The following is a 27396-nucleotide window of genomic DNA, read 5'->3' on the forward strand; positions in this document are numbered from 1 at the left end:
GGCTCTTCCTGGGGCAGGGAGAGGCAGGGGGTGATGCCGAGGCAGGACAGCGGTCGGATCCCCCCAGGCTCTGTGGAGGGTGGCGAGGAGGCAGCAAAGTGCTGTGCCTGTAGGAACTGGTGTCCTCTCAGGGTCCTCAGGGGAAGCGACAGCAGCCATAGTCGAGAGGACAAGGATTTCAGTTCTGTTGGGGGGTGCCAGCCTCAGCCAAGGGCCCATCCCCACCACAGGCTGTCCCACACTTTCCTCTGCCTCGGCCTGTTTCTCTGCAGATTTTCACCCCACCCCTGCTGCCCCACCTCACTCTGACCCCAGGCTGTCCCAGCACTTACTGATGACTCTCTGTCCTCACTGTCTTCAAACACAAAACTGTCATTGTCTGTGCTCTGACAAGGGCTGTGAGATCCCCAGAACCTGTGCAGCTCCTTCCATAGGCCTGATAATGCTCCTCAGGAGCCTAAAGATGTCCCAGCCCCCAGCCTCCCTTGGATCCTCTATTTATCCCCATGTCCCAGCACTGAACTGCACAGCCTCCTGCTTCTGCTGCCTCCAGGTCAAAACTCAACCTATTTCACTGCAGCAGTAAACACTCCGACCCCCCATGTCCTTCCTGCCTGTTACACACACGCTGTCACATCCCCACCTCTCTCTCCCTGCACTCTCACGTGTCCCACAAACCCTTCTGCTTCCCCTGCAGCCATGGGACCTCTGAGCTGGATTTTTCTGCATCCTCCAGGCTCATGGTTGTTTCCTGAGTTCTGTTCAGGTGTGGGAGTGAAGGAAGAAATGAGAGGTGTCTCAGCCTCCCCATCAGCCCCAGGGCTGAGGCCAGCCATGGCATGAGGAGATGGAGGCCAGTGTCTCCCTGAGTCCCTGCTCCTGTCTCCAAGGCATCCTTATTGTCCACTCCCAGCAAGCCCCTCTGTGCCAGCCCCTCCCAGAAAATGGCTCCTCAGGCTTCTCCAGCTTCCCCTGCCGTAGAGAAACTTCCCCGAGCTGCTGCATTAGAAATAATTTTATGGTGGTGATTTATTTCCCCTGGCAGCACATTGCTGATCCTCTGCTTTTCTTGGGGAATGTTCCAGCCCATAGAAATCTTTTCAGCAGTGTTTCCATGCTGACCTGACCTGTCACTCCTACACCCTGTCCCCATGCTCTCACAGGGCTGGTGGTGCTGCTCTGGATAGAGAATGGGCTGTGGGGCCTGAAAGCCATGGGGTGACAGTCCCAGGCACATCCCTGGGATCATTCTCCATCTCCGGCGGAACTCAGCACCCACGGGGAAAGGCTCATTCCCTAACACATCGCCCCATGCTCTCCTTCCATGGACAACCCAAGCCCCTTGTGGGGGTAATTTCTTCAGCCTGCCCTCAGCTTTGGAAGAAGAGCCCAATCTGCAGACATTGAGGAAATCCCCTTTTATTACAGAGGTGCCACATGGGAGCCCAGCTGTACCATCGTGTCGGACACACGGGAACAGAGCTCTGGGTCAGACAGGCTGGGTCATGCCTGTGGGGAAGTGGAGTGGGTGCAGACATGGACAAACATGGTTATCAGAGATAAAAGGCCCGAATGCAGGAGGTTCCCTGAATGAATGTGAAATCACTTCTGAAGAGACACGGGCAGGTTAATGGTGCTGAGAAACAGCTGATTGAATCAGCTTCTTCAGTGTCTGTTTAAGCTCCTGGTTCCTCATGCTGTAGATGAGGGGGTTCACAACTGGAGGCACCACCGAGTACAGAAATGACACCACCAGGTCCAGGGATGGGGAGGAGACGGAGGGCGGCTTCAGGTGGGCAAAGATATCAGTGATGACAAAGAGGGAGACCACGGCCAGGTGAGGGAGGCACGTGGAAAAGGCTTTGTGCCGTCCCTGCTCAGAGGGGATCCTCAGCACGGCCCTGAAGATCTGCACATAGGACACCACAATGAACACAAAACACCCAAAAGCCAAACAGGCACTGACCATGATAAGCCCAACTTCCCTGAGGTAGGAGTGTGAGCAGGAGAGCTTGAGGATCTGGGGGATTTCACAGAAGAACTGGTCCAGGGTGTTGCCCTGGCAGAGAGGCAGTGAAAATGTGTTGGCCGTGTGCAGGAGAGAATAGAGACACCCAGTGCCCCAGGCAGCTGCTGCCATGTGGACACAAGCTCTGCTGCCCAGGAGGGTCCCGTAGTGCAGGGGTTTGCAGATGGCAACGTAGCGGTCGTAGGACATGATGGTGAGGAGAGAAAACTCTGCTGTAGCAAAGAAAAAGAAAAAAAAGGTCTGTGCAGCACACCCCAAGTAGGAGATGTGCCTGTTGTGCCAGAGGGAGTTGGCCATGGCTTTGGGGAGAGTGGTGGAGATGGAGCCCAGGTCGAGGAGGGAGAGGTTGAGGAGGAAGAAGTACATGGGGGTGTGCAGGCGGTGGTCACAGGCGATGGCGGTGATGATGAGGCCGTTGCCCAGGAGGGCAGCCAGGGAGATGCCCAGGAAGAGCCAGAAGTGCAGGAGCTGCAGCTCCCGTCTGTCTGCGAATGCCAGGAGGAGGAACTCGGTGATGGAGCTGCCGTTGGACATTTGCTCCCTCACGGCATGAGGGCCTGTTCACAGAGGAAAAGCATCAATCAGTCGGGACAGATTTCTCATTTCTCTCCATCCAGTTCCTCACGGGGCTGCTGGAGAACACAGAGCTGCCCGGGGAGAGCTGTGCCCTTCTGGAGGACAGGCTGCAGCCCAGCAGGACCCCACTGGGAAAGAGTCCAGTGCCCCAAAGATGGGGTGTCCTGAGGGGGGAACTGGCTCCTTTGTGTCCCCCGGAGCCTGCAGATGGCGAGGGCACTCGGACGTTTCACTCCCAGGGAAACATCTGCATGGCAGTGCCCACAGGTCTTGCTCCCAGCTGAACCCCCGCCCATCCCCGAACGTCCGGTGATCCCAACGCGGGGAGCAGAGGCCCACGGGGAAATGTGGGGAAATGCCCCAGTGCTGCTGGGAGGAGGCAGCACAGGGACAGCGGGTGGGGCTCTGCTGGCTGGGAGAGGAGACCAGGGGGCTCCTCTGGAGTGGGTGTCTGCACTGCAGGGGATGGCAGGGGGTGCCTGAATTCCTGCCCCCAAGGTGTTTCCAGCAGCAGCTCCCTCTGACTCCCTGCCCATGTCTCTGGTGCCTGGAGCTGTCCCAGCCAGGAGCTGCTTCTCTGTCCCCACGTCTCCTCCCTGTCAGTGCTCACAGCCCCCATCCCACCCGCTGGGTGCTCAGCTCTGCCCTGCAGACCCCTCCTGGCAGCAGGGCCCTGCCCAGGGGCAGCTCTGCCTCTGCAGGGGCTCAGGAGACAATTAAAGATGTGCTAATGAAACAGCTGCCTTATCACTTTCTCTAGAAAGGAGGAATAAAATGCCACCTCCCCCTGCCCACCCAGCAAAACAAGAGTTCACTTACCATGTTACCTGCTGGGAAGATTTCTCCTGCAGTGAGCTCTCAGCACCCTGCCAGTGCCGTCTGCCTCTGCCCTCTCTGTGCCCGGCTCCTCTGCCCTCGGTGCCTGCAGGCAGTGCCCTCAGCCCTGCTGCGCTTTGCAGAGGAGCTGCTCCTGGGCAGAGCTGGCTCTCTGCAGCGCTGACCACTTGCCCTCAGCTCCCTCCAGCCCAGCAGCCCGGCCCAGCATCACAGCAGAATGCAAGCCCAAGGCATTTTAATGACTCCTTGAGGAGGGTTGGTCTGAGTCCATGGACCTCAGACAGTGATTGGATGATGAAGGTGCCAGTCAGGAAGTCAAAGCCAGAGGCCAACTGCAAAGTTTCTTGGAGTGTTAATGGCTCCCAGTGAGGACCGTTCCTGACAAACCTCCTGCGGGGCTGGTTACAGCAGAAAACTCCCGGCAGAGATGACAGGGAAACAAAGGCCCTGTCAGTGTGGAACAGATTCTGAGCAAACCTGGGTGTGTTACATGGAGCAAAGGGCCACGCCCTGACCCCCAGCCCCTGGGAAGTCAGATGCTGTTCCTCAGGGCTCTTCCTGGGGCAGGGTGATGTGGGGATGGGCAATGCCAAGGGCAGGACTATGGTCCAACCCCTGCCAGGCTCTCGGCTGGGGAAGGGGAGGCCATGAGACCCAGTGCTGGAAGGGGAAGGGGCTTCCTCATGGCCACCAGTGGCAGAGACACCAGCCAGAGCCAAGGGCAGAGAGAGCTCAGCTCTGCTGGGGGATGCTCAGACTTTGCTCACCCCTCTGTCGTCTCCACCACAGGCTGTCCCACCGTGTCCCACACCTGCACCTCTTTCTCTGCCGGCCGGAGACGTCCACCCAGCTACCACACCCAGCTCTCCCCTGAGCATCTCCCTTCCTTTCCTGAGATCTCTGCGTCCTCCCTGCCTGCTCCTTGACACACAAAGCCTGGGGCTGCTCCAGTCTCCCTCGGGGTGACCTGTTCCACCACAGCACTGCCCTTCCAGGGACATTGCTCTGTGCCCAGCCTGGGCCTCCTCAGCTGCATTTGGTGGCATTAGTCCTTTCTCACGCTGTATCTTACTACAAAGGAAAATTCTTGTCCTGATGCCCCCACCTCCACCCCTTTTATCCCTCCCTATCCCATTGGTTTGCTCCCTTCAGACATCTCATCCCTGGCATCTCTTTCATGTCCTCTCTGGGGTCCCCAAATCCCCTCCCTTGAATCCCTCCCGAGGCCTTTCCTTCCCTCTCTCCCCTCACTCCTTCACTGTCCATCCTGTCCCCTGCAGGAGTGTCCCCGGATCCCCTGCCTTGATCCCCCACTCCCAAACACTCTCCAATCCCATTGGGTTTGTCCTCTGCACTCCTCTTCCTTCTGTCCCCAACAGCCACTCTGCTTGCAGTCTCCGTGTCCCTCCACTTGAATTCCTTTCATCCTCACTTGCACTCGACACAGTCCTGTCCCGGCAACCCCTCCAGCCCCGTACCCTGGTGTCCACTAATTCCCCCCAGTGCCCTGTCTTTGGGTCTCCCCCACCTCCACCCCTCCCCTTTGGAGGACATGAATTCCTCACTCTCTCCGTGTCTCCGTCCCCACCCCTGGCCCTTGCATGGACAGGTATCCCCGGGGACACTTGGAGGAATGGGGCTGGGCAGGGCAGAAGGGATTTTCCTGCTCAGACCAGGGGGAAGCCATGGGCCTGTGGGGATTGGGGAAAGCTGTGCCCACCCCCAGCCCACCAAGATCCAGTCCAGAGCACCCCTTTGCTCTTCTTCCCCAGGCATTCCTCAAAGCGAGAGCAGGTTATGGCGTGGTGGTAATTAGTGGGGGGGACTTGGAGGGCCTCCAGTCTGGGGAACTGGAGGACACTTTGGTTCTCCCATCCCTTGCTGGTACTGGAGACATCCCAGCAACCATTGAGGTCTTGTGGTGTCTCTACAGGGGGAACTGAAAAAGGCAGGCACCATGAGTTCTGCTGCCCTCAGACCCTCCCCTCCCATGGCCATGACACTCCAGGGCATCCCAGTGTGCCCCAGTAACAGCCTGGGTTTTACCACCTAAGCCTCGGAAGCCCTTGTTCCCACACTCTGACCCCGTCCCCCTGAGTCCCTATCCTAACCCTGACTTGGTCTGTCTGGCCCTTGGGGGCAGCACAGGCCCTGCAGGGTTCTAGAGCAGCCGTAAGGCCTTGGAAGCGGAACGTGAGGTGACCTGTATCTGATCCCCTCGTGGGCCACGAGGAGGAGCTGGTGTGGAGCGCTGGGATGAGCTCAGCTGTGCCTCAGGATCTCGTGGGCCAGCAGCAGGTGCATGGCTGTGAAGGCAGCTGTGAGGTCACACCTGCCGCAATCCCTGGCAGGCCAGCAGCAGGCTTGGGTGCTGGTTTGCACAAGGACATGGTTTTGATCCCGGTGCAGGGAGCTGTGCAGATCCCCCCCCTGGAACTGTTCTCTCATTGTGCCCCTGTGAGCTCTTTCCGTGTTACCAGTTACAGTGCTGCTCTCACAAGGGTTTTCTTGCTCCTGCTGCCCCCAACAGCGGATGTTCCCACGGGCGTGTGCTGCTGCTTTTGTATAAAGGTCAGGACATGCCGATGGCGGGATGGCCAGGGGCAGGTGGGACCTTCCTGCACTCTTCTGTCTTACAATCAAGTTGAACTGACGCCCAAGGGATACACTCAGCCCAACAGGGCCTGAAGGCCCAGCTGTACATGGAGCACAGCCCGGCACAGCCCAGGCCTGGCTCTGCTCAGGTTTGCTGTGCTGAGCATCACGGACTCTTCAGGGCACAGGGGTCTTCTGCTCAGGATCAGCCAACCTCCTGATGAAGGACAGCAGGAGGATGAAGTCTCCTCTGGACAGCTGGAGGAAGGACACAGGTTTAGGCCCTGGTACTCCGCGGGGACTTGGAAGTCCATGGACCTCTGCTAGCCAGCCTGGGTTGAAGGGAAGGTGGACAGTGATCCCTGACTGCACCTGGGGGAATGCTCTCCTCTACCTGCACATTCCCAGCTGGCCCTGGAGCCAGCTGCATTGCTGGGGGACCCTGAAACTCTCTGGGCTTCAGTCAGTAGAAACCTCCTGAAGCTTTACGAGGGCAAGTGGCCAGTCCTGCATTTGGGGACAGAACAACCCCAGAGCTGGGGGCACGCTGGGACCTGACCGGCGGAGCAGTGACCCCGAGGAGAAGGGCCTGGGCATCCCTCGGGATGCCATCCAAGGCAGAGGGGCGTGTCCCCGTGAGGAAGGCCAGCTGCCCATGGGGCTGCGTTAGGGGCATGTGGCCAGCTCAGACAAGGCAGTTCCCATCAGCACTGTGGTGGCCACATCATGACTGGGGTGTCTGGGGTGGGGCTCCCTGTGCTGAAGGAATGGGGAGGAACTGGAGAGGCTCCAGAGCAGAGCTGCCAGGACGGGGTGTGGGGACTTGGTGGAGAGGCTGAGAAACCTGGGCTGCTTGAGCCTGGTGAGGTGCAGCCTCAGGGCACTGTACAAACAGCCTGCAGCTGCTTGAAGGGGGGTTTCTGAGTGATGGAGCATTTCTCGGTAGTCGGAAGAGAACGAAATCTCAACAAAGTGCATCTTTGTAGGTTCAGACTGCATTTGAAGAAGCAGCAATGTCATTCAGATGGTAGCAGTGTGGTGCAAGAGATCCCGTCGAGGGAGTCAGGATCAGGCTATGGTTTGTCTCTCAAGGAACAGCCGGTGAGGGTGGAGAGACATCAGTGAAGGTGTGGAAATGCTGAGGCAGGAGCTGGGTGGGAAAGCAAGATGGGTGTCTGCAGCCTGGAGGGAAAGAGGTGCCGGCACGGGCCAGTGTAGGACAGCCGGCAGGCGAGATGGCCAAGGGCTCTGGCACGGCGAAAAGGCCCAACAGGACCAAGGTCTTTCTCCCCTGGGCTATGGCAGTTGCCTCTGCCACTGAGGCCTCACAGGAGAAACTTGATTGGGAGGCTCTGCACTTCATTTCTTCTTCGCCATTGCTTGGGGAAGGCGGGAGGGGTTGTGCAGTTTCCTACACTCGGCATTGCTCCCCCTCACAGCCCCTGCCCCCAGGAAGAGCCCTGAGCCACACACGAGGGGCAGCATCTCCTTCCCAGGGCCTGAGGGTCAGGGCTTGGCCTTTGTGCTCCATCACCAACCCAAGGGTTTCACAGCAGGACAGCCCTGCACGGGGCCTTTGCCTGCCTGCAATCACAGCCTCCAATTCTCTGCTCTAACGAGTCCCTGCAGAGGCTTTGTCAGTCCTGGCCCTCCGTGGGGCCAATCAGGGCTTCAGGGCACGGGGAGCTTTGCTGCTGACTTGGACTTGTTGAGGCCTTTGCTCAGTCTCCTCTCAGGGCCTGAGCATCATGGACATGGGGCCAAACACACCACGGGGCTCATTAAAATACACAAAGCCCTAACGAGCTCGTTCTCTTCCTTTAGATTTCTTCAAGTCTTCAGGACTTGTGCAGCTAATTGGAGTCATTTCCTGGTGTAGTTAAGGAGGAAGGTTTCAAAGTGCCCCTAATACAAATCAATCTGTATTTTAAAGAGCACATTATTTAATTTACACTTTAGAGAAGAGGCGATAGCAGCACTCTCTGACTGACATCGATGCAGAGCATCTCCTCGGGAGATCTCCTGGACAGTCCCTTGGGGTCCAACACAGTCCGGACAACCTTTGTCCTCACCCCCAGTCCCAGCATTTCTCTCCTCAGCCGCCTGGGACTCGCATCATCTCTCCTTACACCAGATTTCTCCTCTGATCTCTGCAGCGGGAGGTTACAGCTCCTTTGCACAATCTCCCCCCTGCTGTCCTTGGAGAACCGCCTGCACACGGGCGCAGAAGGATTTCTGCTGTTTGTAAGCAAGGAAAAGTCAAACATCATCAAGGTTCATACAAAATAAAATACATTTCTCTCCTATAAGTTAAGTATAATCTCCAATGAGGTTGCCTTTCTACAAGGGGTAATCTTATGAGAAATATTTTACGTTGGTAGATAGAAAATGTAGAGATAAACATACTGGAGGAGTTGGCCAAGAAGACAATTAGTCTGCTGAGAGAGAGGCAAGATTTTAACCACGTGAATTTCAAAGCAGCAGCTCGCGAGCTGAGAGGAAGCGGAACAAACCCAAAGGATGAGAAAGAATACAAAAGAATTGTGGGGAAAGCCCTTTTTTTTTTTGTTTTTTTTTTTTACTTTAGTCAGTTCGCTTTGGAAAAATGTGTCTTCGGGAACGGTTCGTTCAATTGGGACAGGTGAAAAAAATGAAAACTGAATTTGACACAGCATTGCCCAGAAGTGACAATGAAGTTACAGGGGAAGAGCAATTTATTTTATTTTTTTTTAATATTCCCTTTTAAAGATCACAGGGTTGGGGGAGGTCTCTGGTGGGTGAGGACAAGCCAATGTCGCACCCACATTTGAAAGAGGCCAGAATTGCCCCCCCAGCACCCACTGGGTGCACGAGGTGAGGAGTGGCCCTTCCAATGAGCCCTCTCGGGTGACATTCCCGGGCACCCAGAAGAACAGACAGTGCCCAAACAGACCCCCCAAGGGGACATCATGGCTCCCCAACCTGATCGCCTTCATGGGGAAGTGGCCGCCTTGGTAGGAGCGAGGAGAACGGTGGGGGTCACCTGACTCCAAGTCAACAAGACCATTGGACACGGTCTCCCTCAATATTCTCGTACCTAAATTATGCCGTTACAGCCGGGCTGGGGTGGCAACGAGATGGGTAAAACACCCGTTGGAGGCTGAGAGAGCTGTGGTGCAGGGAACACCTGGAGGTCACTGGGACATACTGGGGCGTTGTGGCAGCACAGGGGACCCTTCTGGGTGCACCCATGACCCAGAGGTGGCAGCTGTGGCCGTGCTTGTCACTGACACTAGAGACGACAATTCCTGAGCCCTGGGGGCGCCGTTCAGATGAACCCTGCCAGGCAACGGGACCGTCCTGTGAGGAACCTCATGAGACAGAAGAAGGACAAAGGTGACGTCTTGCACCTGGGACAGACGGACACCCTGCTGTGGCGGGAGAAGGGCGCTGCCTGGCTGGGGAGCAGCTCTGGGGACAAGGCCTTGGCCGTGCCTGGGGACGGTAAGAAAACATGATCCAGTAATGGGCCACGTGATCCAGCGCAGACTTTTTTGGCCTTTGTTAGCCATTGCTTGTCTTTGTTGGCTTTTGTTGTCCTTTGTTGGCCATCATTGGTCATTGCTGGCCTTTGTTGTCCATTGTTGACCATTGCTGGCCATTGTTGACCATTGCTGGCCATTGTTGACCATTGCTGGCCATTGTTGACCATTGCTGGCCTTTCTTGGCCTTTATTGGCAATCCTTGGACTTTGCTGGCCATCGTTGGCCATTGCTGTCCTTTGTTGGCCTTTGTTGGCTTTTGTTGGCCTTTGCTGTCCTTTATTGGCCATTGTTTGCCATCATTGGTCTTTTTTGACCTTTTTTGGCAATTGTTGGCCTCCATGGTGTTGCCATCCTTAGCCATTGCTGGCCTCTGTTGGCCTTCCTTGGTGTTTTACGGAGATAAGACTTTACAACCGTGAAGTTATAAAGTAGGTATGTTTATTCAGCATGGGGATCGCTCCACCAAAAGCATGTTCACCATTCGTAGCTCCAGTCCGGCTTATATGTTACAAAGTAGTGCATATTCATAGAATGCCTGTACATATACATAGCTTACCCCGCCTCCCCTCGCTCCTCATGGTAATCAGGTCTCCTCCCCTTGTGCCTGCATGATAAGTTCTTCAAGTTCCGGTCAGGGGTCACAAATTTCTGGGCAAGGGTCGTAAAGATGAAGTACCTCTTCTTCCTCGCTGATGAACTTCTCACCCTGTCGCTCTGCGCAGTCTCAGTTGTTCTCTGAGCCCCGGCCAAACCGCCAGGCCGGTTTGTGCTAGAATCCAGGATGATTTGTTGCTGAACACACAACTTCAAGGACCATGAGAAACTCCTCTTTGCGCTCGGAGATTGCAGCCTAGCAACTTTATCAGCTCCTGGTATGTGGCTCTCCCCCCTTTTCTTTGTCCGTGCACAGGCCTCTGTCTTGTGACAGGCCTCTGTCTTGTGCCATCTGACCGAAGTTACTCAAATCCCCTATCTCATTCCCCCCTTTTCTTTCTACTTAGTAAATTCTTTTACTAGTCAGACTATTTTACAACTAGCTCCTATAACTAATTCTAGTGAGGATCAGCAAAACTGTCACAGATATTAATAAAGCAACCACTGGGTGGAGGGCCGTGTTTAAGATTCCAGTAGTTGTGGGCGACCATCCGAGGACGGTCTCCCACCAATGATGTTCTCCTACCTTTCGTAATTTTTGTCAAAACCTCGTGAATTTGCTCCTTATCATGTCTTACTACTATTAGCATCTCCTTCCCTTTTTCTTTCACTTCCTCTAGAATGGAAAGTAAGTCTTTGTGCTGTAGCATCTCCTTCACCCTTTCCAAATCATTCCTATGAGGGTAGAGCCTATTCTTTGAAACAAGGTGTATTCCGTTTCTATCACTTGGGAGCTCAGTACGGGGATAACATAGTTAAAGTCGCACCCTTCAATTTTAGTGAAATTACATATACAATGATTAGAGGAGTTACCTTTCTCCTTTTCGTGACCAGCAACCACCAAGCTCCTACAGGAAGTGCGTAGACATATGCATCCTTCTCCTATGTATATTAGAACTGGGTGGTTGTTGGGGAAAGTTGGACTTCAAAGTTGCACTCTTTCTGGTGGGTGTCCAAACACATATCTTGGGCCTCTAGAGTGTTTCCTTCACAGACATATCCCTGGTGCCCCGTGCTAGTACACAGACCTGCATCGATGGTTTGCCACTTATCCCCTTGCTGCCACACCCATCCCTTGTGTCCTACTGGATTGATTATTGCTCCTTCATGATATAGTCCTATAGCAGCCATAGGGTAAATTTTACATTGGACAGCCCTTGATATGGTCAGGACGAAGGCAATTATTTTATCATTCACACTATCATAAGTAAAGTTCACCATTTTCTACCAGGATTGTAGTTCTCTCTCTTGGCCAAGTGCTTTATCCCAAATTACCTTTCGAATCTCTCTGGGGAGGATCCCCTCCTCCCCTTCCCTTAGAATATTAGAAATAATTGATGTATCCCTATCTGCGCCTGTATGCAGCTGAGAGCCAGGGAGGTGTCCTTCTGTAGAGCCTCAGTCCCCTCTACCGCCACTGAATGGTCCTCGAGATTAACTCTCTCCCAATCTGGGAGCAGTTTTGATGGTAGCCATTGCTGAGTCCCTAGTGCTAGTAAAGATGACTTTAGAGGCCGTTTGAATTGATCCAATTCTTGAGTTGGCCAATTTGTTCATTATTACCTCTGAATCTATGCTATTCAATACTCCTAGTCCTGTCCCTAAAGTTCCTGTCAGATCCCTCTCTTGTCTTTGAACAGCTCGAGCCTTTAGGCAGGCGGTCCATCCTTTTTGGGTTGTTTCTACATATGGAAGGCACTTTGGCTGTAGGTCTGCCGGATTCACCTGCAAATGCACCTCCACTTGTTTTAATGACCGTTGGGGATTAAATAATACAACTTGCTGACCAGTTTCCGGATTACATGTGGACCTATTTTAAAGATTCTCGGTTCTGACTCTTGCCCAGCAATTGCTCTCATATCCTTTGCAGATGTGATAGGTGGTGGGGTAGTAGTAGGCTGTATGGGGTCAATTCTAACTCTGTAAAACAACGCCTGTCCTCCCGATCCTTGTCCTAAGCATGTTACAATAGCTGTCTCGGTTAAGGTAAAGTTAAACCAACATATTAATTTTATGATTCTCCAAATTTATATGAGGACCCTATCATTCTCACACCTATCATGGTGTCTTCTAAAACTGGAACTAGACCATCCTCATAGTATATTTGACAACCCACTGTTATTTCATCCCCCATCTTCCCTTCTAACTGGCTGACTTCGCCCTTATTGTCCCTTCTCCACTGATCCTCTTGGTACACCTTATTATTGTTAACACCCATCATGGCTAATCTTGTTCTTGGATCCACATCCTTCACCATCATGGCATGATTTTTCTGGGCGTGATTCCAAGGCCAGTTTTTAGGTTCCTGGGCATAGGCAAGTAGGATAATTCTAAAACATATTAACGGTTCCAACTCACGGCTGATCATTTTGAGGTCTCAATCCAAAAGTTTTTGTTTGAATCTGAGTTTTAATGGTCCATTTTCAGTCACCTCCCAGTTCTGTTTAGGAGCTTTCTTGACTCTAGTATGATGTATCCACGATGTCTGCTCTCTAACCTTGATTGCTGTAAATGTTGTCAGTAGCACTTGAAACGGTCCCTCCCACTGCGGTTCCAAGTCTTTTCTGCAAGAGACTTAACATACACATAGTCTCCAGGCTGAATGTTATGTACAGGCCCATCTAACCCTCTGCCCCGAGTCCCAAATACATGTTTTCCAATTTTATTAAGCTGTTTACTTAAAGCTATCATGTAGGAATTCACGGTTTCCTCTCCGACCTGCAGTGACGTCCCTTTCTGTACCACATAAGGTCTGCCATATAACATTTCAAAAGGACTTAATCCTTCCTTGGCCCTCGGTTTCGCTCGTATAGGCAGAAGAGCCAGAGGGAGGGCCTGAGGCCAGGTCAGGTTTGACTCCTGACCAAGTTTCACTATTTGCTGCTTAATCAAATGATTCATTTTCCCTACTTGACCACTAGATTGGGAACGGTATGGAGTGTGAAGTTAGTCTATGCCCAGAAAGCAACTAACTTGCTGGACTACTTTTGAGATAAATTGCAAACCCCTATCTGAGGATATGGTCGCTGGAACCCCGAATCGTGGAATTATTTCCTGTATTAATACTTTAGTTACTTCTCTGGCTTTAACCGTTCTGGTGGGGAATGCCTCTGGCCAACCGGAAAAGGTGTCTGTTAATACTAATAGGTATTGATACTCCATTTTTCTTGCAGTTCTGAGAAATCAATTTGCCATTGTTGTCCCGGTCCATTTCCTTTTCCAATCTGGCCTACTTCTAGAGCCGGGGTATTCTTAGGATTAATCTGCAGGCAAAGGTCACACTGTTGAGTCACCTGTCTTACTATGGTATACAGATTTCTAGCTCTAATACTCTTGACCAAATATCGGTGCAGGGCCTCCGCTCCCCAGTGCCCTTTCCTGTGTTCCTCTCGCACCAGGTGTCTAGCTAAACAAGAGGGAATTACTGCCTTCCCTTGGGGAGTGATGGCCCAACCTTCTTCATTATATGATCCTTCCAGGTCTATAATTAACTTTTGATCCTCTTTAGTATAATTAGGCTTACCTTCTGGGATGATTTGCCCATCAGGAACTAAAACTGCCTCTATTTTTACCTCTCTTTTGGCTGCTTGTTTTGCCTCTCTCTCTGCCAGTTCATTTCCTTTTTCCAAATCCGAGTTCACCTTTTGGTGGGCCTTAACATGCATGATTGCACTTTTCTTGGAAGTTGGACAGCTTCTAGCAGTTCCAGAATTTCCTTCCCATGTTTGATGTGTTTCCCTTGTGAGTTCAACAGTCCTCCTTCCTTCCAGATTGCTCCATGAGCATGAACTACCCCAAAGGCACGCTTCGAATCTGTGTAAATGTTCACAGTTTTGCCTTGGGCTAGTCCTAAAGCACGGGTCAGTGCGATTATCTCTGCCTTTTGTGCAGATGTATTCACAGGCAGCGGTCCTGATTCCAGTATTTCTTGGGTGGTAGCGACAGCATACCCAGCATGCCTCTTGCTGCTCAGGACATAGCTGCTGCCATCTGTAAACCAGTTCTCAGCATCTTCCAGAGGGGCATCCTTCAGATCTGTGCGCCTTGAGTATGTTGCTTCGATGGTCTCCAGGCAGTCATGTTGCACTGGGTCTCCTGTGTTTGCACTCAGGAAAGAAGCTGGGTTAATAATGTTAGTTACTGCAATCTCCACATCATCTTGTTCTACTAATTCCGCCTGATATTTTAAGAACCTTCGGGGCAAAAGCCAATGTCCCCCTTTAATTTCCAATACTGCAGACACTGGGTGAGATACAAATACACTCATTTTCTGGCCTAAGGTGAATTTTCGTGCCTCCTGTATGTTTAAGATCACTGCTGCAACCGCTCGTAGGCATCCGGGCCAACCTTTAGCGGTTGTATCCAGTTGCTTGGAGAAATAGGCGACTGCCCGACGGTACGGGCCTAAGTCTTGTGCCAGTATTCCCAATGCAATTCCCTGTTTCTCGTGTGAAAAGAGAAAGAATGGCTTACTTACATCTGGGAGTCCCAAGGCCGGGGCTGACATCAGAGCCTTCTTCAGCAAGTCAAAGGCTCGTATGGCCTCCTTATTGCATTGGAGATTTTCCTGTTGAGTGGCGGTTAGTGCATATGAAGGTTTAACAAGCAATCCATAATTATAAATCCATGGTCTGCACCACCCAGTCATTCCCAGGAACGTTCGCAGTTCTTTCACTGTTTGTGGCCTCGGAGTCTGACAAATTGCTTCTTTCCGGGCTCGTCCTAAAGTTCTTTTTCCAGCACTGATTTCATAGTCCAGATAAATAACTTCACGTTGCATCACCTAGGCCTTCTTTTTAGATACCCGGTAGCCCTGAAGTCCCAGAAAATTTAAAAGGCTTACCGTCTAGGTCACGCAGGCCTCTGTTGTCTTGGTGGCAATTAGGATGTCGTCTACATGCTGCAGCAGCTTTCCCTCTTCAGGTGGAGCTGGGGTTTCCCATAGTTCAAAGTCTTTGCCCAATTAGTTACCAAATATAATGGGGCTGTTTCTAAATCCTTGTGGCAGCACCGTCCAGGTCAGCTGGGTTTTACGTCCACTCTTAGGATTTTCCCATTCAAATGCAAATGTTTTCTGACTGGCTCCGAGGAGAGAGAGGCAAAAGAAGGCATCCTTGAGGTCTAAAACAGTAAACCAGATTAGCTCCGGAGTTAATTTTGTCAACAAAGTGTATGGGTGTGCCACCACTGGGTGGAGATCTGTTTATTACTCTCAGATCCTGAACTACCCTATATGACCCAACGGGTTTCCGGACAGGTAATATGGGAGTATTACAATTAGATTCACACTCCTTTAATAATCCTGTTTGTAAAAATTTTCTGTAACTAGCTGTTTCCCTTCCCGATCCTCCTTTTTTAAAGGGTACTGGTTAATTCTTACCGGTTGTTGTCCTTCTTTGAGGTTTACCTCTACGGGCAGAGCGTTCTTCGCCCTTCCAGGCGTGTCAGTGGCCCACACCCCGGGATACCCTTGACTGACAATTTCCTCACTGATTCCTCCTCCTGCGGGGATACTAGTTAGGGACAAGCTCATGATTTGTACAAGTTCTTGGTTGTTTACCTCCAGAGTAATCTCTCCATTGTTAAAGGTAATGGTTGCTCCTAACTGTTCTAGTAAGTGTCTCCCTAGGAGCGCTTTTGGGGAGTCAGGCATATACAGAAACTTGTGTATGCCTAACTGCTTTCCCAGTTTATATTTCAAAGGTCTGCAAAAATAAGCCTTTCCACTTTGGCCAGTAGCTCCCTTATAATGTTTTTCCAGGGCAAGCACTAAAGGATCTTGTGGTGGAACTAGTTCACAGTCCCTCTGCCACCCCGGTGATTTTGGAGGGTAAAGAACATGTCTGCGTTATAAGACACCTCATCCTACTTCCCTTCCCTCTGGAAAAATAACATTAATTGCAAAAGCGTGTTACAGTCTAAGGTCCCATTTAGTGGCCATTTAGCTGCTTCTTCTAGTTTGTAAAGTGGCCACCACTGATTACAATATTTAATCAGGATTTTCTTGCTTTCCGTGCTTCCTCTCCCGCTATGCCTTTCCAGTGCGTGAGTATGCAATCCAATGGGCTTTTCTTTACAATTTTTCCCTGCTTATTTCCCATTATTATCCCTTCTTCCCAAAATTCTTTCTCTCCACTTATAGCAGTCTCTACACTGGCTTTTAACCTTCTCCCACTCTGCCTCCTTCACTTCCCAAAGTTCCGGTATCTTATGGCTTCTTCCACACAATAATTATCCACTCCCGTCTTTCGACAGAGAGGTCTAACGACACCGCTTCTTCCCAGCACTCTGCACACCTCGACCTCCTCTTATCAGACACATAATACCACTTACATCGACAATCTACGCACTCTGCTAATACCCAGGCTTGATGAAAATTACTAAAGGTAGGAGCATAGGAGCACAGAGAAAGCAGGGGATTCTCCCACGAACCCAGTCTGGTACTACCAGTTGCCCAGAAGGAGCTGTGTACAATCCTTCTAGCAGGTATAAATCATAAACCGTTAACAATTAGCAGTCAGTTCAAAGCCAGTATATCCACAATTAGTGCACTACACAAAGACCTGAAGCAAGATCCTGCAGGTGACGGGAATTACCAGGACCCTGCCCAAAATGCAAACTGCCTCTTATATACCAGTCATCGGTAGTTTGCCCCAAAAGATCTTTCCCGCAGATTCCCAAAGCCAAAACCAAATGGGTGTACCCCCTCCTCGGGACTGAGCCGTGCGCCAGACGTCTCTGCGCGTCTTACCAGCAGCCCGTCACCCTTAAACATACCTCTGTCCGCGAACCAGATGGTCCTTGTCCGCTCCCGCAGTGGACAGCTGGGAGCGGAGTTCCTCCGAGAAGAGCTCGGGGTGCACCTAGGACGTCCACCCTCCAGCAGTGTCCCGGCAGCCGAGCAGAGATGGTCCCATCTGGGGTGCCAAGATGTTTTGCGGAGAAATCATTCTATAACTTTGGAGCTATAAAGTGGGTATGTTTATTCAGCGCCGGGCGCATGGGGGATCGTTCCACCACAAGCATGCGCATCGTTTGCAGCTCCCGTCCGGCTGATACGTTACAGAATAGTGCATATTCATAGAACGCCTGTACATATACATAGCCTACCCCCGCCTCCCCTCGCTTCTCATGGCAATCAGGTCTCCTCCCATTGCGCCTGCGCGATGAGCTCTTCAAGTTCCGGGCAGGGGTCGTATAGATGAAGTACCTCTTCTTCCTCACTGATGAACTTTTCACCCTGTCGCTCTGCGCAGCCTCAGTTGTTTCCCTGGGCCCTGGACAAACCGCCAGGCCAGTTTGTGCTGGTGTTTGGGGTAGTCTCCTGCTGATACCCACAACTTCAAGCACCAGAGGAGGCTTCTCTTTGGTCTAGGAGATAGTCGCCTAGCAACGTTATCAGCACCTGGTATGTCTTTGCACACAGCCCCTTACGCCTCCTTTTGTCTTGGTGAAAGTTCCCCAGTCTTGCACCATCAATCTAAGGTTGTTTAGACTCCCCATCTCACCACATGCTGAATCTCTACAGAGCCCACATTTACAAAAGCCAGACCTGACTGGAGCCCAGTCCCAGGGAGGAAAGAGGGCCTTGCCCAACAGGGAACTCGGCACATTGCACCCGCAGAGAAAGACACTGCCCCTGCCTGCAAAGGGTCCCAGCTTTTATCCCTAAGTGGGACACCTGACCTTTGTTTAATTAATGCAGGAAGCCTGGGGCTCATTTACCCCATGGCTCTGTCTGCCAGGCCGGCCCCACCCTGGAGGGAATCCTAAAGGCAAACTTACCCCCCCTTTGGGAAGGGCTGTGGGAATCACCCCTATGTCAACCTTAATTTGGGGCTTGGGGTTGAAACCCCAGCATTTCAACCCTGCCCCAGCTCCGTTGCCCTTCTCTGGCCATGCTCGAGTCATTCAATGGCCTTTTTGGGCTGAGGGGCCCAGAACTGAACCCACTCATCACCTCAGTTCATAATTAAATCTCTGTTTAAATTGACAACAAATGGAGTCACTTTCCCCCAAGTCAAGTCTTGCCTGCAATGGGAACTGGGAACTGATCTCCCTGTCCTTGTCCCCACCCAGCAGGTTTCTCACCCCCATTCTTCCTATTTTCTCCCCCATCCCGCTGGGGTGGGAGAGGCCGTGAGCGAGCAGCTGGGTGGCAGTTGGGTGATCAGCCACGGGTAACCCACCACAGCAAGAAGATGCCTCGGCTGGTGGGTGAGGGGAGAGCAGGGAAGGGGTTTCACCTCCGCAGTAACAATTCTTGTCACGCTGCATCCCGTCACAGCCCGATAGGCGTGAGGGAGGGGGGCTGGAAACAGGGTGAATGGCCGGATCCAGAAGGCCGTGGCCAAGAGCACAAAGTGCCCGTGGGAGCAGGGCACCAGTGGTGACCCCCAGGGGCCAGTCCTGAGTCCAGTCCTGTTTAACTGGTGGGTTTGCCGATGGCAATGGGAAGGGATGGGATGCAGATGGGAAGCTCGAGGGAGCTCGTGACTTCAGGCTGTGACTCTGGGAGTGACTATGGACAGAGTCTGGGGCAGGGGGGGCTGTGGGGGTTCTTGGGGTCTCTGCTTGACAAAATATCTGATTTCCTTTAATGTAAGCCAATCTGCACTGTGGAAAGTGGCCTTCAGAAGTGGTAAAATGGACTTAATATGCAGCAGAGGAGTGTATTTTATTTTTGATTGAACCATGGCTTCTGCTGATTTAGCTTTCTGGCAATTAAACATCCTTCTGTGTCTGCGTGCAGCTGTGTGCAAGTACCAAGTACAGCAGGTGGGAGTTGGTGGGAAGGGTCTGAATAATGCAGCTTCAGATTGTCATAGAGAAAGCTCAGGTGTGAACAGAGGTGCTGTAATTCTCAGGGGGCTGATGAGAGAAATGTGGGGTTGGAGGCAGGGACAAAGATTGCCCCCAGAGTGTCTGACATGGAGGGTCTTGGCTTCCCTCCATGTTCAGCCTCTATCAGCAGATGCTCAGGACCAATATCCAGTGGAGTTTGCTGATGTCACTTCATGGGTGAGCAGAAATACAAGGAGCAGTGGAAAGAGAAGAAATTGTTTCTTATTGCCATGTAGGACTGAAAGCTTTTCCCTTTGCCTGCACGGCTGAAACCTCTCACATTCCCCCCGTCAGAAGGGAGGAATGAAGTTCTGCCAGAGACTTGGCTTGTCAGGGGGATTTGCGTGTTCATGAGCCCTCTGGTGCCAAGTTCCTGAACTGCAGGTGCAGCAGAGGGGTTGGAGTGGCCTCTAGAGAAGGGCAAGTCAGCAGCAAAGCTCCAAGGCTGTGAGGGTATCAGTGATGCCCAGCGAGGGCCATCACTGGAGAGGCCGGGCAGGGAATGAGGAGACAAGGTTCCTGTCCCTGGGGCTGGGGAAGCAGGAAGGCAGAGGCTCTGCTCACAGGCTGCCAATCCAATGTTGAGGGGCCCTGAAAGGCCTTGATGGGTTTCATCCCCAGGAGGGTCCAGCCCTGAGCCCATCCCCTGGGAACGGGGATCCTTTCCCTCCTGGGATGCTCAGGGCTCTTCCTGGGGCAGGGAGAGGCAGGGGGTGATGCCGAGGCAGGACAGCGGTCGGATCCCCCCAGGCTCTGTGGAGGGTGGCGAGGAGGCAGCAAAGTGCTGTGCCTGTAGGAACTGGTGTCCTCTCAGGGTCCTCAGGGGAAGCGACAGCAGCCATAGTCGAGAGGACAAGGATTTCAGTTCTGTTGGGGGGTGCCAGCCTCAGCCAAGGGCCCATCCCCACCACAGGCTGTCCCACACTTTCCTCTGCCTCGGCCTGTTTCTCTGCAGATTTTCACCCCACCCCTGCTGCCCCACCTCACTCTGACCCCAGGCTGTCCCAGCACTTACTGATGACTCTCTGTCCTCACTGTCTTCAAACATAAAACTGTCATTGTCTGTGCTCTGACAAGGGTTGTGAGATCCCCAGAACCTGTGCAGCAGGTGATGAACTGATCACACACCCCATCCCCTGCCCCCCTGCGCCGCTGCGAGGGAGGAGGGAGAGAAATCAGGAGCAAAGCTGAGCCTGGGGAGAAAGCATGGGAGGGAGAAGGGGCTTTTACATGTGGTAAAACCTCTCAGTGTCCCAGTCTGGGGTTTAACTTTTGTTGTTAGTGTTGGAATTAAATGGATGGGTTTTTTGTTCCCCTAACCTGTCTGTCTTTTGCTCATGGCCATAAGGGGTGAATCATCCCTCCCTGTCCCGATCTTGATGTCTGAGCTCTTTGTTGTGTTTTTTCCTTCCCACTCCGGAGAGGGGAGGGGTCACTGAAAGGCCGAGCTGGCCAGGGCTGTGAAGACTGGCTGCCATGACCCTGAAATAGCAGGGCCCCAGTTCAGGAGGGGAGGGAGGAAGCAGATTGGAAGACACCAGACGCCAGAATGCAGAGGAGCAGCCTTTGGCCTGTTCTGGGCAGTTTCCGTGGGGATCTCATGGTCAGCAGCGCTGAAGGGAAGCCCAGCTCACTGCAACTGGTCTGCAAGAGCATCTTCCCAGCTTGGCAATGGTCTGTAGCAAAACTCAGTGGAAACTGGAAAGTGAGGTCAAGGGCATGAGAACAAAGGTGTTGTCTGCTTCAGGAAGAGTTAACAAAGTAGCAGAGAGCATGTGGGAGCTCTGCTCCATGTAGTAAGGGTCTGTGGAGAAAGGTCTGAGACACTCTGTCCTCTTCTCCTCAGCCTTCCCCAGCAAGGTCTGCCCGGCCTTTGTGCCTCGAGGCAGGACTCTGGAGCAGAACAGTCAGGGGGCGGTGAAAACTAGATCAGAGGCTACTTGATGAACCTCAACCCTTCCAGTCCACAAGCGCAGAGGGGCTGCATCCCAGGGTGCTGAGAGAGCAGGATGATGTCACAGAGAGGCCACTCCCCATCATCTCTGAAAGGTTTTGGAGACTGGGGAAATAACGGGAGTTTATTGATATCACATGATCTGTAACCAGAACAGAAGGGAAATGGAAAAAGAATAAATGATTTCTTACTGTTCCTGAGAACTGAAACTTGTTCACGTTGACTGTGCTCCTGAAACCTCTGAGATGAAGCACCTAAGAAGAGAGGAGTTAAGGGAAGTGCTGCCCACTGCCTTGGCTTGTCAGGGCATTTTGTCTGTTCCTGAGCCCTCTAGTGCCAAATTCCTGAACTGCAGATCCTGAAAGAAGAACCAACAAGGCTCTGGAGCACTAAAAGTCAGCAGCAAACCCCCGTGTGTCTGAGGGTATTACCGTGCCCCACCGAGGCCATCGCTGAAGAGACTCTGGAGGGAACCACCAGAAGAGGGGACCACCCCTGGGGGCGGGGGGAGAAGGAAATCAGAGGTGATGGAACCAGGCAGAAAATGAACGTGGAGGTGGCTGTGAAGGGATCCTAGAGTAGAGTGACAGAAGAGTTTGGGCTGGAAAAGACCTTTAAATGCCATCTAATCCAAGCCCCTGCAACGAGCAGGGACACCTTCAACTAGATCACGTGGCTCAAAGCCCCGTCCAAATCGACCTTGAATGTTCCCAGGGACGGGGCCTCTACCACCGCTCTGGGCAGCCTGTTCCAGGGTTTCTCCAGTGCCACTGTAAAAGTGTTCTTCCTTTTATCTCCCTGAATCTGCCCTCTTTTAGTCGAGAACCATTACACTGTGTCCTTTCACAAAAGTCTCCCCCCATCTCACTTTGAAGCCCCCTCTCAGCGCTGAAAGGCAGCAGCAAGGTCTCCTTGGAGCCTTCTCTTCTCCAGGCTGAAGAATCCCTCTGAATATTTTTGTGGCCCTCCTTTGGAGCCACTCCAAGAGTTCCATGTCCCTGCCGTGCTGAGAACCCGAGCTGGACGCAGCACTCCGGGGGCTCTCAGCACAGCAGAGCGGCACCATCCCCTCCCTCGAGCTGCCGCCACACTTCATTTGATGCAGTCCAGGACACGGTTGGCTTCCTGGGCTCGGAGTGCACATTGTCATCTCAGGGTCAACTTTTCCTGCACCAGCACCCCCAAGTCCTTTTCTGCAGGACTGCTCCCAGCACCTTCATCCTCCAGCCTGTGCTGATGCTGGGATTTGCCTTGACCCAGATGCAGGACCTTGCACTTGGCCTTGTTGCATTTCAGGAGGTTCGAAAGGCCCCACGTAGGACCTGCCAAGTAACCCTGACTCAATGACTTCAGTGGGACACAAAAGCTACAGAGGATATCTCTACAGTTACATCTGCTCCCTCCATGGTCACGGGGAGTGTGGGTGCTCTCCCGGTCATCATCAAGGGAAGAGCTGTGGTGGAAGGAAAGGCACCGTCACCCATCCTGGAGGGGACCTCGGGAGGTCTGTAGGCCAAGCACAAGCCCTGTCAGTGGAGACAGGAGAAACGAGGTTTGGGCTGTTTGTGTGCGGGGCTGTGGGAGTGGGAACCCTTGGCCTCTCCAGACACGTGTCCAGGAGTGATCTCTGCAGGAGCTGATCTCAGACTCTCCACCTGTCCAGGAGCTGCCCGGGGATCCCTCATCCCTCCAGGACCTGCCCTCCACCACCACAAAGGTCTCTCTCCAGCACAGTCACGGAACCACTGAGGCTGGCAGGCAGCCAGCTCCCACCTTCTCTCTGCTGCCTCTTCCTGCTTCATTGTTACCAGGACCTTCTCCCTCACCTGTACCAGTCTCCTCCCAGGCTGCTTGACTTCCTGCATTTCTGGGTGGACTGGAGCTCAGAGAGGAGACTGAGTCGCGGAAAAAAGACTCCATAACTTGAGTAGAGTTACACAGCAGGGATGTTTACTGCGGTGCCGGCGTGCAAGGGGATCTCTCCACAAAGCTTGCTCACCCACCGCACATTTTACCAAAAACGTATCGAGTGTGGATTTCCATATTCATTGGGTTCCATCACACAAACATCATGTGCAGGAGTGAGGCTGGGTTAGCTCTAGAGGCTGCTGTCAGCACTTGATGTCATCTTTGCACCTGCCCATTGCCTCCTGGGGGCGTCTCCGGGGGGCTTTGGGAGGAAGGCTCGGAGTCTTTCTCACCCTGTTTTTCCCCGGAGCATGCGCAGATTCTCTTGGCCAATTTCTTGAATAACAAGAGTGTTTTTCAGACAGTTTACTTTCTAAACTAAGAGAACCCATAATTCTTCTACCATTTGTATATGGCTATCTTCACTCATTAGCAAAATTCCAACTAGATAGAGCCACCTGTTACTCAAGGAGAAAAGTATAATATTTTGCTGAACATTGTAATCCTTTAGAGATTTTCTCAGTGAACTGCTTTGTGTTGATGAACACAGCAGTCCTTGATAAAATTGCACAGGACAGTCCGGGCAAGCAGGATTCTTAGCAATGTTTTTTAAAAATATTATAACTTGCTCTAAGTAAGTAAATAAGTTGCTAAAGAGCTTTCTATAAGCATATAATTAAATAAATCTCAAACAAGCAATCATTTCTCAGCATCAAGACCCGTGACCATCAACAGCTCTCCACTCTTCTCTTCAGTGCAGCATCCCACGGGATTCTTCCAAACAGGTTCCTCAGCAGGCCAGAGCCCGCTCTCATGAAGCCTGTTCTTCAGCTCTCAGCTGACTCCTCCTCCATCCCCCGGCAGAGCTCCATGCCTTCCTGCTGCTCTCTCCCATAAAGGGTAACTTCCCCTCCGGGTCCAGCCCCATGGCCTTATCAGTAGCAAAGCCCCAGGACCCCACAGTTTCTCTAGGAGGGAGCATTTGTAGTGCCCTGCAACTCCTCATGCTCTTCCCTTGTGAAAGACACCCCAATCGAGATGAGCCAAATGCCCACAACTATTAAAAGGTGACCAATTGGAGCTTCAGTCCGTGGGGACCTTGAGAAACTCTGGGATTGGGAAAATGGAAGTAAATTGAAGCTTTACAAGGAAAAGTGGCCAATCCTGGATCAGCAGGGAGCAGGGGGTGGATAGTCCCATAGCTGAGGGCAGGCTGGGACCTGCCGGGCTGAGCAGCGGCTCTGAGGAGAAGGGCCTGGGCACTGTGAGGGATTCCCTACGAGCCAGGAGAGGATGGACACGATGAACAAGGGCAGCTGCCTGCGGGGCTGCATAGGGAGGAGCGTGGGACACCCAGACACCCTGGGTTACCATCCCCCTCCACTCAGCACTGGTGTGGCCCCACACACGTGGGTGAGTCCCAGGGAGTGGGTCCCCATTCTGGAGAAGTGGGGGGGACCTGGAGAGTGTTGAGTGAAGCTCTGCCAAGATGGGGTTTGGGACCCAGTGCCAATTCTTCTTCAGCCCAGGCAGCACCCACCTGGCTATGAGAACACGATGGGAGACCATGTCACAGGCCTTGCACAATCCCATGTGCACAACACGCCCTGCTTTCCCCGGTCTGTTGTGGGTCAGCAATCCCTTCCTTGGCCTTCAGCTACCTGGACACGGCTGAAGGAGGACGTAGCCTACGACCTTCCCAGGGATGGAGGGAAGCTGACAAGCCTATAACTCTCCCCTATAATTCTCCCAGTTCTCATTCCTGCCCTTCTTGGAGATGGGTTTGCCCTCGGCCTTCTCCATGGACCCCAGAACCTCTCTGATTGCTCTGGCCCTTCTGAGGGCTCAGCCCAGAATCACCGGCGAGGGTGACGGAGCCAACAGGAGCACTTGCCATGAGCCTGTCCAAGGCAGCGGAGATGAGTCTCACTGGGAGAGTGGGGGTTGTTCCTGGGTCACACACACAAGTGTCCGGGCTCTGTCAGGTGCCCACATCTCAGCTGGCCCCATGCCCTCACCTTACACACAGGGGGTTCAGAGACACGAGTCCTTCCCTTGCACACGCAGAGGCAGTGCATTGCCGGAGTCGTCGTGTCTCTCTGGGCTCCTGCTGCCACGGCCAGAGGCTGGGAGGCCCCTCAGCCCTGTGCTGATCACCCTGCTCTGCACTCGTGGGAGATGCCCCACGGCATGAGGAATGGACTCGGGGACCTCGGTTCAAGGAAACACCTCCCAGGGCTGCAGCCAGGGGGTTGTCCAGGGGACGTTACTGTCAATGTGAAGTGACCTCATGACCCTGTTTGTGCCACACACCTTCACAGCACCCCCAGGAATAGCTGATGGCAGTTGTGCTCTCTCACCTCACACACATGATGTGCATGTTTACATCTCCTCCATAAAATGCAAACATGAACTTCTGACCTACTCACTTGGTGTCCCTCTGTGGAGGGACAAAGACCCTCTATGATCTAGGGTGAGAGGCCAGTGCTGCAACTGGTGGTTCTGAGGGGCTACAGCATCATGTTTGCCCTGGGTCAATGTCATGGTTTGAACCCATCCAGCATCTGGGCCCAACACAGTCACACACTCACTCCGCTGGGTGCAATGGGGGAGCGAATCAGAAGTGTAAAAGGGAGAAAACTTGCAGGTTGAGATAAAGGCAGTTTAATAGGTACAGAAAAAAACACACAGGTAAGCAAAGGGAAACATGGAATTCCTTCACTTCTTCCCATTTCCAGGCAGAGCTTCAGCCATCTCCAGGACATCAGGGCTCCATCTCACATAACAGTGACGTGGGAAGACGAGCTCCATAACTCTGAATGTCCCCATGTTCGTCCTTCTCCCCCAGCTTTATATAACGGAGCATGATGTCATAAGGTACAAAATACCCCGTTGGTCAGTCGGGGTCAGCTGTCCCAGCCGTGTCCCCTCCCAGCTCCTTGTGCACCCCCAGCTGCTCGCTGGTGGGGTGGGGTGAGGAGCAGGAATGTCCCTGACCCTGTGTAAGCCCTGCTCAGCAATAACGAAATCAGCCCTGCGTTACCAGCACTGTTCATGGCACAAACCAAACCCCAGCCCCATAGCAGCTCCCAGCAAGAAAAGGAACTCTCTCCCAGCCAGAGCAGCACAGGCAGCTGCCCCAGTGTGTCCAGTGAGCGCAGACACAGAGCAGAGCCTGCTCCTTCAGGTCTCTCCCAGGAGGCCTGGCTGTGCGAGGACACTGCTGCCAGCCCCCACCCTGCAAATCACACTGTTCACCTCTTCGCTGGGGTTTTCCTCTGCAGGCCACTTCCTTGGGCGTGTTCTTGAGATCAGGTTTGGGAGAAGAGCTCAGCCTTCAGGCACTGCCCTGAGCAGATCCTCTTTCATGAGGGAACCGCTCTTCGGGAGGCCGGCTCTGTCACACAAGTGCCCAGTGCCTGTCCCTGCCTGCGGTCACAGGGCTGTCACACAGCAGGAGTGTGACCAAGCTGCCCGAGCCCTCAGGCCTCACACCAAACCGAAGGGATCAGAAAGAGAGTGTGGAAGGGAAGAGAGAACATCTCTGGAGGACCAAGTGCTCCCTGGCAGGGCTGCCATGCTGGGACTCTCTTCCCCTCCACCTCTGCACACAGGATTTTTCGTGCAGGTCCTTAAAATCTTACAGGAAAAATCTCAGAAGAAAAAAAAGTCAGTGCATGCCCTTTGTTTTTTTAAAACACGCACAGATCATGGCTCCTCATTTATCCAGCCACTCGATCAGAAAAGAAAAGCAGGCAGTGAATTAGAAGGGGAGTGGAAACCTCTTTCTAAGTATAATACAACCATCAACTACAGAAAATGTACATGATATCCTGGGCCTGTACAAAGTTAAACCTCTGCAGCAGCAGATGAGCAGTTTCTTCCTTAAAAATAATATCTAGTTATCAGTTTCCTCAGGGCATCCTTTATCTCCCGGTTCCTCATGCTGTAGATGAGGGGGTTCACTGCTGGAGGCACCACCGAGTACAGAAATGACACCGCCAGGTCCAGGGATGGGGAGGAGAGGGAGGGCGGCTTCAGGTCGGCAAACATGCCAGTACTGACAAAGAGGGAGACCACGGCCAGGTGAGGGAGGCACGTGGAAAAGGCTTTGTGCCGTCCCTGCTCAGAGGGGATCCTCAGCACGGCCCTGAAGATCTGCACATAGGACACCACAATGAACACAAAACACCCAAAAGCCAAACAGGCACTGACCATGATAAGCCCAACTTCCCTGAGGTAGGAGTGTGAGCAGGAGAGCTTGAGGATGTGGGGGATTTCACAGAAGAACTGGTCCAGGGTGTTGCCCTGGCAGAGAGGCAGTGAAAATGTGTTGGCCGTGTGCAGGAGAGAATTGAGGAACCCAGTGCCCCAGGCAGCTGCTGCCATGTGGACACAAGCTCTGCTGCCCAGGAGGGTCCCGTAGTGCAGGGGTTTGCAGATGGCAACGTAGCGGTCGTAGGACATGATGGTGA

The 27396-nt window shown here is 52.8% G+C and overlaps 2 protein-coding genes across 2 annotated transcripts; both read right to left on the minus strand.

Moving 5' to 3' along the window:
• Window positions 1-1627: 1627 nt before the first annotated feature.
• On the minus strand, window positions 1628-2563 carry LOC141974226 (olfactory receptor 14A16-like). The gene has a single exon (XM_074933562.1). The coding sequence runs from the start codon at window positions 2561-2563 to the stop codon at window positions 1628-1630; it is 936 nt and encodes a 311-aa protein (XP_074789663.1).
• A 7071-nt stretch (window positions 2564-9634) lies between these two features.
• On the minus strand, window positions 9635-27388 carry LOC141974227 (olfactory receptor 14J1-like). The gene is made up of 2 exons (XM_074933563.1): window positions 26888-27388; window positions 9635-9943 (listed from the first exon to the last, which is right to left on the minus strand). The coding sequence occupies exons 1-2, from the start codon at window positions 27386-27388 to the stop codon at window positions 9635-9637; spliced, it is 810 nt and encodes a 269-aa protein (XP_074789664.1).
• Window positions 27389-27396: the final 8 nt, after the last annotated feature.

The sequence above is a fragment of the Athene noctua genome, unplaced genomic scaffold (assembly GCF_965140245.1).
Source record: "Athene noctua unplaced genomic scaffold, bAthNoc1.hap1.1 HAP1_HAP1_scaffold_36, whole genome shotgun sequence".
NCBI classification, from domain to species: Eukaryota; Metazoa; Chordata; class Aves; order Strigiformes; family Strigidae; genus Athene; species Athene noctua.

Bases quoted from the DNA above. Each gene is read 5' to 3' on its own strand.
- LOC141974226 (XM_074933562.1), bottom strand. From the start codon at position 2,563: ATGTCCAACGGCAGCTCCATCACCGAGTTCCTCCTCCTGGCATTCGCA.
- LOC141974227 (XM_074933563.1), bottom strand. From the start codon at position 27,388: ATGTCCTACGACCGCTACGTTGCCATCTGCAAACCCCTGCACTACGGG. The intron at 9,944-26,887 runs GTGAACCCCCTC...TAAAACACCAAG, and splicing joins ACTCGGTGGTGCCTCCAGCA to GAAGGCCAACAGAGGCCAGC.